General features: G+C 36.8%; 1 protein-coding gene across 12 annotated transcripts in view; it reads left to right on the forward strand.

Annotated features, from left to right (window-relative positions):
* The window catches only part of CNKSR2 (connector enhancer of kinase suppressor of Ras 2), a 208597-nt gene that overhangs the window by 147068 nt on the left and 46799 nt on the right, over window positions 1–14730 (forward strand). For all 12 annotated transcript variants that reach the window (XM_032100802.1, XM_032100801.1, XM_032100804.1 and 9 more), the window contains 4 exons: window positions 3405–3453; window positions 4318–4490; window positions 6608–6681; window positions 9144–9215. In XM_032100802.1, the coding sequence (XP_031956693.1) occupies window positions 3405–3453; window positions 4318–4490; window positions 6608–6681; window positions 9144–9215 (368 nt within the window). The remainder of the gene's footprint in view (window positions 1–3404; window positions 3454–4317; window positions 4491–6607; window positions 6682–9143; window positions 9216–14730) is intronic.

A 14730-nucleotide genomic window follows, 5' to 3' on the forward strand; every position in this document is an offset into this window, starting at 1 on the left:
TACAAAACCAAAACACCAAACCAGAAACATGGCAAAAATCCCTTTAATAAATGGTGTTTTATTCCTTTTAAAATACATGTCCTTTGAGGCTGCTAATAGGAAAGGCAGACCTTTACATACATGAAATGTTTCTTTGATATTCTACTTAGACATGCATTTGTCAAAGGTCTTAGTCTAGGTATATTATTAAATGGAACAATTTCAAGGATCACTTATTACAGGAGAAAAGCATTGTGTCTAAAAAGCTCACTGAGTCTTAGTGTATTCAAAGGGGTTTTGATACATGTTAAACAACAAGTGACACCTTGCTTTTGGGTAATGGGAAGTTTTCTAGTTGTGTTTCGAGTAACTGGAAAGCATGTAATTCAGAATACGATTAAACAGTTTCAAATATTGTTCTGGAGTGACAATTTCCACTTGTCTTCAGGTACTCATCTATTTAATACTTCAATGTCAGTCTTGTTTCCATTTTACTCATTATTTTGAGTTACTAACAACTTTCTTTAATCTGGAATGCTGCTTTCTATTTTATTTCTTGCTTGCTCTCAGAATTAGTTGGAGATGGATTCTTGGAAACTGGGACAAGGTGTTTAGGAAAGCAATTGCTCAAAGCTCAAGATGTATCAGAATCAAAATGCAGGGAACATACATTGAATCTGGCTGTGTGGGTGAGTGCTAAACAGTATCTTACAGCAAGTTTGCATTAGCACAAATACATTTCTTGCTTTGGTGTAAATCCATGTTTTTAGGGTTTATGGCATTAAGAAGTAGTATTTATATTATTTCCGTATTTGCCACATCACAGAAATAAGCTGTAAAAGGGGAAACATGATGGTGGCCAGCATTAGAACAGGTCGTTTAAAGAAGCTGTGGAATCTACCTCTTTGGAGATAGTTGGATCTCGGTTAGAGATGACCCTGAAGAACAGGATCCAGTGTTGGCTTCAAAGCAAGCCTTGCTGCGTCAGGAGGAAGGACATGACCTCCTAACACCACTGAGAAAACAGCACTTAGCATTACCTTACAACTGGTAAGAGGCTGTGTTCAAGTCACTAAAACTAAAAAGCAACAGAAGAAGCATTTTTAGATTTCCTCCTCACTTCTTTGTTGTTGTTGTTGTTTTCTAATTACATATTTTATATTACATATACATTTTCTGTGTTAAGAAAAAAGCTGGTGCTGGATTTTAGCAAAGGGTCAACTTGAAGCCTGAAGTCCATGTAAAATAATCTAAAGTGTTAGTTAAAATCACTGCAGGTGAAATAGTTCCCAGGAGCTTCACTCAGTTGTTGAATTTGCCCTTAATTGTGATTTAATTCAATGAGCTAATTCAGAATAATAACTGAATTCAATAAAAATTTTCTATTTTACAGTATAACATAATGTATGGGAAAGTGGTTAGACATCTAAATTATATGCTTTCTTCCTATTAAAAACTGATACCCCTTCATTACCCTTTCTTCCCAAAAACTGACTCAGAAGTCGAGAGGTGTGAACTCAGGTTTGCAGGTTCAATTTACAGACAAAACATCTAAAGAGAAGGCTTTTCATATTGTTCTCACCTGCTCTCAGAATCACTTGTGAGAAAATGGAGCAGAGATTTTCCTTTTCTGCTTTGACACTGTGAAAATAATAGTGCAGAAAAGTCAACCAGCAGAATGAAATTGTCTGAGTTGTGACATGAGAAGTGCTAAAGTTTTGGATTTGTAGGTGTCTATTTTTTCAGCCAGTTTGAATTAGGTAAAATTTTCAGAGGGATTTATTTACACTTCTGCTCAGCCACTCTGTTATTCCTGGGCCATTAAGGTCTCTTCTAGTCCTTTGCAGGTTGAAATATTTCATGTGATGTAAGTTGGGATGGTGTTGCTGTCTTGGTTTGTTGAGAGCTGGTGCTGATTTAATTGGTACCAGTAGGGGAAGAAAACGACGAGAGACAGGGAATGAAAATGAGTAGGATCCTTTTTTCTTCCCAGTGGAGGCCTATTTTGACCCACTGAGGTGGCAATATAGTGGAGTAGCTTTAGTCAGATACAGTCTCCAAGGGATCAGCACATCTAGCAAGTCAGTTAAATTTTTTAATTACACCTAATTATTGTCTTGCTGGTAATTTTTCCCCATGGCATGTTAGTTTTTTCTGCTTGAGAATCTCTGAGCTGTGAGGCAGAAGATCCCTTCAAAGCTGAGTCTGCTGCACATGAGCTCACAGGTCTGGGAAGCAGGGAGGAGAAAATTAGAACAGAGTCATTAAGGTTGGAAAAGAGCTCCAAGGTCGCAGAGTCCAACATTTGACCAAACAACATTGTGTCAACTAAGCCATAGCACTAAATGCCATGTGCAAAACCACAGCTGCTCTTTGAATTGAACCTGGTCTTGTAAACTAGGGTGAGGGATTGTCTCACCTATTAGGAACAGGATTTGGGATTGCAGAGCTGTCAGTGCTTTTGCTTAGATTTATTTTTACCAAGTGGCACAAAAGTATTGATTTCTGTATTGATTCATGGTAAGCTGAAATAGGAAGTTTTAATACTCAGACACTAATGTAGCCTTTTCTTAGTTTTAACACTAATACGTTTGTCTGCCTTTATAAAAAACTAAAATTCAAAACTAGTGAAATAATGTCTTTAAATTTTGTCTGATAAATAACAGAATAATTTTTTTAGTTCAATGGGGATTGTGCTTATCTGAGTCAAAGTTAGTTTTTCAACAGAAATGGCTATAAAATGTGTTAATATTTATTGCTATTATTAATAAGCTAAGATCTTAAATAAAGGAGTAACTTCCATCATGTCTCATTGCCGAGGCAATGGGTTAGTTTGTGGGAGTGGATCAACTGGAGGGAAATATTTCCACTTACAACATGGTGAAAAATAAAGTCAGAAAAATAAAGTTCAGACTTTTTATTTGGGAGACTTTTTCTCTGTTGCGATTTAGCGGAATTTACTGGTATGTTTCAAAATACTAGGCCTGGTTCTGAGAAAATTGTCTGATGGTCTAATGACCATTGTATATTTCACACCTGCATTAGGCAGTGTGTTATTTTGCATATTTACGTGTCTATGTCAAGAATACTTAGTGTATACGTTAGAAAGACATGGGCTGTATCACAGTAACCAAAGCAAGACATTCCTTCTTTATTAACAGAACAAGAGGAGAGCGACCATTTTGGACAGAAACTACAGTTGCTTTGGCAAACTCATTGGTGGTCTGTTTTAAGATGTTTCACAGTGTACTTTTGCTTTACAACCTTATGAACAGGTGAACTAAAATCACCTTTTTTCTTAGGCCTAGAAGTCTCTTGGCTGGTGTTACCTGACGATGACTTCACAGTAACATTTTTTTAATTATAAAGATGTGGTTAAATATAAACATTGCATTTTCACTTCTTCCATTTTGATTTTCTTGTAGACATTTCAGCAGTCTTCTCTACAGCAGAAAAGTAAAAAGAAGAACAAAGGTAAAAAATAAATTTGTTCTCATGTATTGGTTGGAAAAGAACTGTTGAGATTAATTTTATGGTATTGCAGTATGTGAGGAACTATAACTTGTTAGCTCCAATAATATATTCTGCTCAGTTGATGATGTTGAGAATGTATTAGTCCATTACTGATGTCTCATAGTTTCCTAATGCTCCTCTACCTTCATGTATCTGCTTTTATCTTTTTTTTTGAATACTTAGACTCTAGCCTCTTTGGGGCCAGGGTTGGTTTTTCCAGCTGTGTTCAGGTAATGCCTCACTGCAGCACTTGCTCATTACCTACGCTCTCAGGTAATTTATATCATAGTAAATTTTCCTCCTTTGATTCAGAAGTACAAAGGCCTTAGGAACTGTTTAGTTTCAAAAGGAGCTGCAAAGAGAAATTTGTAAATACCTGTGAAGTACTTAAATAGTTGTGTTTGGCAACCAAGTGGGACGTACATGAGTTTATATGTTGTGTGCTTTATTCTGATGTGAAATATTAATCTGTTGAAAATTACAAATAACCATTTTTCTTATTGTTAAATATCTTGCCTTTCTTTTCTCTGTAGTGTCTTCTCTTTCTGTGTAGCTTTTTTTTTTTTTCTTGTGGTCTTATCCATAGAATATGAGCTCTGAGGTGCTGAACACGGTTTGGTTTGATTTGCTTTGGCTTTTAACTTACGGTGGCGTGCATAAGCTTTGTGGTCAAAATAGAATGCTTGTAATAACTTTTTCATGACAATTTGAGTCTGAAATTTTTAATTAATTTCCTTAAACAAATATATAGTGCTTTCTGATTAGGTATCTTGTTGATTTACTGGAAAATCAAATGCTTTCACATCACCTCATTGTCATTTTCAGCTCCTATTCCTGGTAAAAGCAAAAGACGGATCTCATGTAAAGATCTTGGTCGAGGGGACTGTGAAGGCTGGCTTTGGAAAAAGAAAGATGCCAAGAGTTATTTCTCCCAAAAATGGAAAAAGTACTGGTTTGTCCTGAAGGACACATCTCTATATTGGTATATCAATGAAGAGGTAAACATCTGTACTCATGGTCTCAGCGAATGCTTTGTGTAGTGCTGTTGTCATGATTTAGTGGGAAAACAATGCTTTCAGTGTTTATATATGTTAGTAACTTTATTCACACAAATAATCACACTGAAATTAATATTAACTGCCTGACAAAATTACCATTAAGGTTTGAAGATATTTGTTCCTTCCAATTCACCTTTTACTACACGGAGAAATAACACAGTTTTCTGTGTCCTCATGACACCAGTTCAGAATAAATTTATCCTCGAACCCTTGAAAGCAAAAAGGTAGTTATTTAATCCTGTCATTCAAGCTTAGTCATGGGAGTGTAAACTTTAATGTTGTGCTGCCTGGTGTTCCTTGTTTATCTGTGCTAGGCAATTAAGGAAGATAGTTCTGTTTTCTCAGTTGTGTTCTCCTGTTGTTCCTTCTTTGTAGCTTTTGATACTATTTCAGTGCTCATATATGCTGAACTTAAAAGCATGGGAGCATCCCAGCTGAATTGTGTACAGCTTTGATTATGCAACACTTTCTGCATTGGTACACATTTGTTATATCAGCTTTAGCACCAAAGCTTTTTGCCAGTGTTAGGATACCTTAATTTTAAATCTTACTAGACTCATTAGTAAATATGCTGAGATAAAACCATTGTTAACATCTGCATGCACTCTGTCCTGGACTTGTTCTTTTAATCACAGCAAGCATTTGTACATAACCTTTCAAAGCAATCCCCAACTTTTCCCTGTGTAAACAGAAAGCAAGTTGTTCCATGACAAGAGTTATCAGAGCCTGTTTTCTCAGACTCATTCCATTTGTGCCTTGATCCCAGCTTCAGATCAGTAACCCTAACTCCCTCCTCTCCATTCCCCCTCCCCTGGCTACTACAATGTCTTCATCGGGGCAGTAATTGATGCCTCCAAGCGTAGTGAGTGGTCAACAGCTGGGTCTAAGGAACAGATGGAACTTCTGACGTGTGCCATATTTCCCCATGTGGAGGGCAGTGCTCTCAGCACCTCCATCTCCCACCCTGTCCCAAGTTTCCCTGAGATTTTCTGAGTTTGGTTATTTCTGAGACCTCAGCTCCCTCAGCACCGTGTCTGTCATCACCAGTAGACTGAAAGGCTGGTAAGGGGTGCCTCAGTGGCAGGTGGACAGACAAGCCAACATTGTTCTTGCCAAACTCTTGTTTCTCTAGGCAACCATTCAAAGAAGAAATAGCAAGATTATTCTAAAAAGTGTATTTTTGATTTTAAAATACCTGCTAATGCAGAACCTGTTACAACCCTGTACCTTCCACATAATGGTTCCATCTCCAGTTTTATATGCTGATTTGTGCCTTTTTTTTTATTTTTAAGAAGGCATATAATCATATGGACTACATATGTGGTATAAATAACCATTTGAATTCTTACAAAAAGATGTATTTTTGTGGAATTCCTTCACATACGTTTGTGTTTTTTGCAGCTTCATTTCTATGATCCGGTATTAATTTTGCATGCAAAGTTATGAGCAGTTAAATAACAAAGTCGGTGTTATTGATGTAATAGTAGCTTAATATAAATAATGCTTTCAAACTGTGAAAAGTCAAGGGAGATTGAGTAGCTGATAAAATAGACTATGTGTAAGTCTTTAGAGGAGAGGGGAGGAAGGTCAGAGTTACTCTGAGTGTTGTAGAGAGATGAAAGTAGATGAAGAGATATGCCTCTTAGCTGTGATACATAAAATGATAAACAACACACACTGAAATTGCTTTTTTCTCTATTTCTTACAATAGGCTGCATTTCTCCTTACTAATTAGTCCATTTCCCCCCAAAATTAACTAATTATGGTAACTAATTGACAGAATACATTTGGCCATTTTGTATATTTTCAAATGTTGGTTCAGCTGTGAAATTGTTTCAGAAAACTGGGTATTTAAAATTGTATTTTATACCAAGGGATCTGTCTTGCTACTTTGGCAAAAGTCCCAGTGACTTCTGTGGGAGGTTTGCCAGAGCGGAGCAGACATTAGTATTCCTTACGTAAGAAGCAGGCAAGTGAAAATATTTGTAAGTTTTCAGCATGGTGGGGTTTTTTTTCTGACACTTTAGCTACAGTAATATCTGGAACTATCTTTGCAGGATGAAAAAGCAGAAGGATTCATCAGTCTACCTGAATTTAAAATTGACAGAGCCAGTGAATGCCGCAAGAAATAGTAAGCATGCTCAAAAGTAATGCAATGATACAATAAAAAAAGTGGAAAAAAGGGCAAGGTTTTCCCTTAAAACAGGGACATAATGGACATTGTTACTATTGTCATGAGGTTTTATCACAGAATAAGCTCATACAGAAAAAGAAAATTCATTTTTTGTGTTGTATGTGCCATCTTGCCCAAAGGAGGCTATTTTTTCATTTCATCATGAATCACAGTGCTTGACTAAACCAAAATGAATTATGAGCAAGAAGACTGCTTGGCTGCTTCTGTCTCTTTATTTTCCTAGTTTTCCTTTCTTCTTTTTTTTCCTTTCTGTTTGGGGTTGTAATTTTTTTTATTTGTTTGTTGGGGTTGGAGAGTGTTTGTGTGCTTTATGCTCAATAGAGAGCTTTAAGCATAATGCAGAGACCATCCAAATAAGAAAGTCCCCAAGTTTATGGCCAGGCATCAGTGTTTAACATAACTCCAGATTAGTTAGCATCACCTCGAAGTTTGCTGAGACATTATTTCAGTCCTGAGTCAGAGTAAAAAAAAAAAAAAGAATGGCAGTGATTTGTTGTATTTTTGTTACATGACCTAAAGGTCTCAAAGAACATTTCTTCTCATCTGTTTATGCTGCAATCCAGATTTGTGCCATTGCACAAATCCTTTTATTATTTAGATAAATTCAGGCATATGTAGCAATGTGACAGGTGTAGACTCCCACAGAGATACTTTTAGAGTCATTATTGTTAAAAAATTTTTTGCCTTGCCTTCTAATGATTTGTATGGTTTTTTTAACAAGTCTGGAGTTGCTGAAATTTGTGCAAAACATAATTTGCAAATGTAAAGTGGTATGATTTGTAGTACTTACAGTTCTACAGAAAGCACCAACCTTGTATCAGTTGATCTGACTCTCTCTTTAGGATGAACTCCACCCTTCAAGCTGGTCTCAAAGGGCAGACAATAGAAACTGCATTTTAAAAAATAAAGCATACGTTAGCTTGGGCCTATTGTCCTGTGTCCTTGGGCCACATGGTTAAAGTGCTTCATTTTTTCTTTTCTGTTGGGGCAGCAGCATAAAGTCAACTAATTTCTCAGAATTGCACCCTGCTTAAATTGTTTTGGTTTGATTTTACTTGATTTAGTGTCAACTGAATAGCTGCACATAAAATGCTGTTATTAAGATTCTTTGCTTGGGTGGCAGATAAAGGGAAAAAACCCTCTTAAGAATCCAGATGACAGATGCTGTAACAGTTTTAAGAAGTCCAGTTTTAGGTCTCAGTAACCTGATGATGTCTTTCTAAACTGAGCAGATGTCACTGTACATCTGCTTTGACTTGCATAAAATTGTGTCATGCTGTCATGTATTAGAGGAATTGTTTTAGTCTCAATGTTATGTTACCTTCTCTAGCAGTAACTTTGCTGTTAGCAATTTCATTTGCCTGATTTCTAAAACATAGATGTGTGTAAATCTGTGTGCACACACAGACATATATATTGAAAATTGCAAGCATGTTACACATGGAGAACGTCATTACCATTTTTCTGAGACACAATGGATTAGAGAGAGAATTATTATATAATATAAATATGTGTGTATATATATAAAATCCATTGTGTCTCAGAAAAATGGTGATGATGCTCGTCATGTATCATGTTTGCAGTTTTCCTTATTTTCTTTGGGACCGTTACATTTTTTGTTCTTTTTTTAAGAGACATCTTCAGATTATTCTCAAAATGATTCTTCTCTACTGTAAATTATTAATTATTTCAAATGCATTTCCTCTTCAGGTACTTCACCATAAATCTTTATTCAACATAGTTAAAAGATTCTTTCTAGTAATTTATTTCATATTATGTATGAAATGCAGTCATTCTCTCAGCCCAGTCATGTTGATTACTTTGGTGGAAAGAAAAGATGCGATGTAATTGCCCATTGCTTAAGATGACCTCATGAACACAGTGTTGATTTATGACAGCTTTTCAGAAGTCAGTCAGCACATCACATTTTCCTGCTTGAAATGCAGTCATTATTGCTAAAGGTAATGTCAAAGTCATTGGGATGTGAGAAATCACAAGGACTGAGAATTTTTCTGTTGTATTGAATTCATTGTTTAGTCAGTTTTCTGTTCAGAAAAAAATGACAGCTATATGTATATCAGCAAAATTACCTGATACGTAAAATTATATCCTTACCTGATTAACTTTATCCACATACAGTACACTGCAGGTGATGGTTGAACAATTATTTATGCACATATGAATCAAGAATTATTTAGAAAGGGGTAGTTGAAGAGCACTTTACTTGGTGAAATCTGGCACAATCCTAAAAGTTGTACGTTCATATACTGTTTGGGGGCATGCAGCAACTCAAATATGAACTCATCTCATTCCTTGGTGACCATGTGATCTTACATTTCAGAAAAAAAACAAAACAGAGTTGTGCCATTACATTTTTTAATTATGTTTTTCCTCTACAGTGCATTCAAAGCCTGCCATCCTAAGATCAAAAGTTTTTATTTTGCTGCTGAACATCTAGATGATATGAACAGGTAAGGAGATCTAGCAAAGTTCAAGGACCCATTCCTTAAATGTGACACTTCTTGAAGCTACTAATAACAAAATGATAATAAATTACATCATAATCTAAAAAGCTAAGTTTAATTGCTTAGAAAATAGGTGCAAAGTAACATTGTTTCTGACTGGCTTCATGTTAATTATTCGATTCATGCAAAAATTACCTTTTTGATGCAAAGGTTTGAAATCTTTAGAAACATGATTCCCTGTTTCTAAAAAGAAATAAATACAGTGTGTGAAACAGCATCCAAACACAATTTCAGAATTCCAGGTTTCTGGTTTTGGCTGTGTGGCACCTGCAAGGGTGAGATATCTCCAACTCTGCTTCCTTACATACTCCAAAATACGTGATGCCTTCTCTGGGCATCCTTCTGTTTCTTTCCCTGGAGGAAATAAGAAGTTGGAGAAAGATTTAAAGCAGTCAGGTTTTTTATGCCAGTCTTGAAAAACGAGTGGGGTTTACAAGTAATGAATTTTGCAGATTCTCTCTACTTCCATGAATTTTGAAGTGAAATTTTGGTTGTATTGAATTTGAAAGGGAAATTTAAGCACTTCAAAAAAGAACAAGGACTAAAGTCTTAGTTCTTTGAGTATTAAATTTCACTGTATCTATTCTAGGCCACTTGTGCAATTTTTCACAAAGAGGATTAAGACTTCAGCACAAAATAAACACAATTCCTCTTAATTCATTTGAATGGTAAATTAGAACATGAATCCCATGTTTATTCAAATGTTAGGGGGTTTATTTCATTTATTTTCACAATATAAACTGAAACTAATTCAGTTCAAAATAATATGCCATTTTCATCAAATGACAGAGAACACAAACAAAAATCTCCTATTGCAACCTGAGAATTGTTCTGTCTTAGATAATGTCTGTTGATATCCTCGCTGACCAGAGTTGTTTTTAAAAACAGAGGAAAAGGAGGTCAAACTGAATCAATAAAACTTAGTAAGTCCTATAATCATGGTTTAATCTCTCCTGTGGGTACTAGATTCAACTTACCTGGCAGAGCACCTTCAGGGTACTGCCAGTGCACTACTGGTAATATTTGGCTGGAAAAGCATGCTGATACCACACTGTGCTTGCTTTCATATAGAAATAGCTTTCTGTTAACATTTTTTCAGAAGTTTGTGCAGGACTGAGGCTCACTTCAAAAGTCTCTTCTCAGTTAGAAAACTTAAAACCTTTGTATTTGTTTGTGAGATTTTAGGCTTGCCTTTTCTTGATAATTCTGTCAAGCCAATCACTCAAAATGCAGTTTGCTGCACGGCAAACAGAATAATGGCATGGTCTGTATATGACATATCCTGAACAACAGCAGTAGCTAAATCATTTCTGTCAGCAGGTGCCCAGTCAGTATGACAAGACACCTTCTCTTTAAGGATATAAATTTATATAATTGTTCAGTAATCAGAAAGCAGCAGCAAATATGGAACAATATTTTAAAAATCAATTGCATAGTGCAAATCCCAGGAATTAAAAGATTTTTATCTTCCCACCACAAATAGTCTTTTAATCATATTTTGAAATAAGTGCTTATTAATTCCTTTAGAATGAGCTTGACAAAATTTTGCTCTGAGTTATACACACGTAAATTTAAACTCTGTCAAGGTCTATGGAATTACTTGAAATTCTTACATTTGAGTTGCCATCATAGTCTCACCAAAGAATTTTATTTTTCTCTTTCATTAATATTTAGAAAAATTAGTTCACTTTTACAAACACTGAATTAACTCAATAGATTGGAAAAAAGTGACTGAAAAATAGTCTTTCAAATGCAGGGATAATAAAATAATTCCTGTCTAAAAGCATTTTGAAGCCTAGATGAAGTAAAACACAGAATGAAGTTAGGAAGTTGAATTAATACTCTTTTGATCATTTTATGTTCTATTTTTTTTTCAAGTTTCTGACACAGATTCTAGTTATGTATCAGGCAGTCATTTCAGTTTTGTTCATACATGAAGCAGAAGAAACAACAGCAGAAAACTGCTAATACATAGCCTGACTGAAAGTTCAAAATTGTTCAATTCCTTCATCCCTTGTATAAAATAATTCCATTTTTTATATTAAAAAAAAATGTTTGCAGGCTATGAAGTTTTTGTTTGTGTGTATCTCCTTGCATAAAATGGGTACTTTAATCTCAAATAACTCTGTCACTATTCAAATTTTCTTACTACTTTTATGACTGTGCCACACCATTGTGCTGGTAAGGAGTCTGGAGAGCTCACTGAACTTTGTTGCTGTGGCATCTGAATTCCCTTTGGTCTATATGGTCACACTAGAAAAATGTTCTTTTTACCCATTAACATGCTTAGTCTGGGTGAGAAGAAGGACAGAATACCCCTTATAGATGCAAAGTACTGTTTTGCTAGTGTAAGTGTATGGTCATGGAAACATGTTGCTTGGAAATTCATTGTTATTCTCTTCATTCTGGTTAAACTGCATTCAGGTACTCACAGGCAGGCTGAGGTATCCGTATTCCCATACAGCAAGTTCATCCCATAGCCTTGAGTTTTATGATTAAGGACAATTGGACACCCTGCTTTGACTAACTGTATTGCATCTACCTGAATGTAAGATAAGACAGTTTCCTACTAGTCTTTGAGAATGAGAGTACTGTGCATCCTTCCTTACAGAAATTGCAGGTCTGCAGAAAATCAGGGTTTTTTAATCCTGTTCTGTATGTCATAAAACAGTTTTAATTAAATATTGACAAGAAATGAATGTACTGTTCTTAAAAAGAAAAAAAAAAGGAAATCTGAATGACTACTGCAGTTACCAGTATTTATTGTCATACCTAGGAAACAGATCTTATAATTCTCACAAGAAAATTAAGGCTGCATTTGCTGTAAAGAAGCAATATTTTCTTGGCCTCTTGCCCTCCAAAGGTCAGTGGCTACCAGGACGCACACACTGAAGGGAAGAAAGATATAAATCTTCCCATGTCCCAGGGCTTTGTATCTTTTAATATGCATATTGAGAAACATTTGTGTAGCTGTATGATTGGAACTTTTGTCCCCAGTGCATTGTAATCCAGGCATGTATTACTCCTCTTCCATTCTTCAGGAGATCTTTACATTTCCCTTTTGATGCAAGTCCGGTGTGTTGGATTTCTCATACAATTTTACCTTCAACAAACCAGAACTCTGGCCATGCTTTATTAAAATAATATTAATTCTCTAACCATATCTGAAGAAGCTTTAGCAGCCACTTACCAGAAAATATGCAGAAGTCAATACCATTCCTTTACCTTCCAGACTGGCAAACAACTCAAAAGCTGTCGTTGTTCACAGTTTACAGCCACATCAGTGCCATCGTTCACCCCACAGGCACTGCAGGTCATAGTCCAAACCTCGGCACAGATCATGACCTGCAGAAATTCATTAAAGGTGAAGTCATGCTGCTCTCTCTCAAAGTGAGAGAATGGTACACATTTCCTGGGCTCTCCTTAGATTGTACTCTTCAGGAAATACTGCTTTTCTGGAAGCAGTCATCTGTCATCTCTGTAAGCAGCATCAATTGACTGTCAGTTAAGTGTTTGTTAATTTAATTGGTTACCTCACTAACAAGCACACTTACTAGGAAATGCTGTCTCATGTTGAGGACAGAATGAAGGACAGGAGAACCTTTATAGCCATATTGTCTAATACTTTGTGGTCAGCAGCCCTGCCTGGTGGAGTTCATAGGTGGCTGTTCCCTGCTGGCAGTGCAGGTGAGGGTGGTAAACCGGGAGCTGAACTGGGAACGTGAAATCCTGAATAGGCGAGAGGCAAGCAAAGCACCATCCCCATTGTCTGCCATTTGACAGAGCAGATGCTTGTCATCTTGTGCTGCTTTACCCTTTGGACACAGACAAGTCTGTGGCCTTTGCTGGTCCCTCTGCAGCACAAGGCTGGAGTGCTTTGGGTGAGGTTCCTGCCTCAGTGCCTTTGATTTGAACTGGCAGAGCTGGTTCAGCTGGCAGCTGAGCTTTATTCCCCAAAGGAGTCTTCACATATCAGGTTTGTGAACCTAAAAGATAGCTTTGTAGTGGGTCATCTTTCGCCTGCGAAGATGTGAAGTCATTGTCTGAGACATGGTTTGTTGGATTTCTGTTCCTGTGTGCTTCTGGTTTTTATAACTGTATGGCACTTCCTAACACTTACAAGTCAAATTTTAGGTATCCTCTTCAGCTTCCCTATTCTTCTGGCAGAAATTTTGATTGTGTGGTAACATGAAGTATTCTGCAATCATTTTAGGAGTAAATCCCTAGCTTTCTTACCAGTGTACAACAATTTATGGACCATTAACATGGTTTACAGGTCAAAAATGCGGTCACTATTTGTGGAAGGACAGTGACAGTCGGTGGAAAGTGTCCCTGCCCATGCCAGGGGCATTTGTAACTAGAAGATTGTTAAGATCCTTCCAGCCTAAAGCACTCTATAGTTCTCTGACTCCACGATGACAGGAGTTAATTTCTGGAAATTTCAGGAAAGCAACTGTATTTTATGATCTGGTGCCTGCTTGCCCTGCACTGCAATGTCCTGAAGACAGGCATGCAGGAATCATTGCAAAGGTGTGTCCTCTGCTGAGACAAACATCCTGATCCTGCGCATGCAGTACGTAAACAAAATCCATCAGGCACAGTTTTCTGAAACAGGGGTTTCCCATTCCTGAAGAAGACGCAAACCTGACTGGAGTTGTCTTTCTGTATACCCTAGCAGTTAAATTGCAAGCCAGTAGGTTGGCAAACCAGGCCTGTCAAATCCTGACTATGGGATGACTGGAGCAAGTAATTCCAGGTTTACCATGGAATGGACAACCACGGGAGATTGCCATGGTGGTTTAAAGCCTCGTTGATGAAGGACCTGATTCAGTGTAAGCATTTGGCTAATGAATACACTGAGAGCCCCATGGGGGAAGAGTACAGGTGAAACTGCCCTGCTACAGACAGTTCAGTGTATGCTTGGCCATGATGGCCCTGCTAGAAGAGAGCAGCAATAGCTCATTTGTTTTTTGGTTTGGGTTTTTGGGGTTTTTTTTGTGTTTGGATGTTGGGGTTTTGTATGGTTTTGTTTGGGTTGGTTTTTTTTTTTTTTTTAATTTGTGCAGTTTACGGAAGCACTTTTTCAAGTCTATGTTGAGATTAAAGCCTTAGATGTGAATTGCATTGAAGCATCTTTCTCCCCCCACTTATCCGACACAAACACAAAAGTGAATTCTGATATGCCTCCTTCTCTTTGTACACGGCACTGTAGGTAAGCTCTAAAACACATAATGGCATAATTAAACCACACTGTCTGTTTGGGAGTGAACCTGTTCTTTTTACTGCTGTTTTCTGCTCTGTTCCTCTGCTAAGTTGCCAATTCAGGCCTTAAAATATTGCTTAAATCTCTGAAAAGTGGTATTTATTCTTAAGAAATCAGAACAGCAGGAGTATTTGTGTGAAGGCATATCTGTGAGCAGCAGACTTAACAGCTCTTTGATTATCTCTAAATCCTTTATTT

This window comes from Corvus moneduloides, chromosome 2 (assembly GCF_009650955.1).
Source record: "Corvus moneduloides isolate bCorMon1 chromosome 2, bCorMon1.pri, whole genome shotgun sequence".
Classification (NCBI taxonomy): domain Eukaryota; kingdom Metazoa; phylum Chordata; class Aves; order Passeriformes; family Corvidae; genus Corvus; species Corvus moneduloides.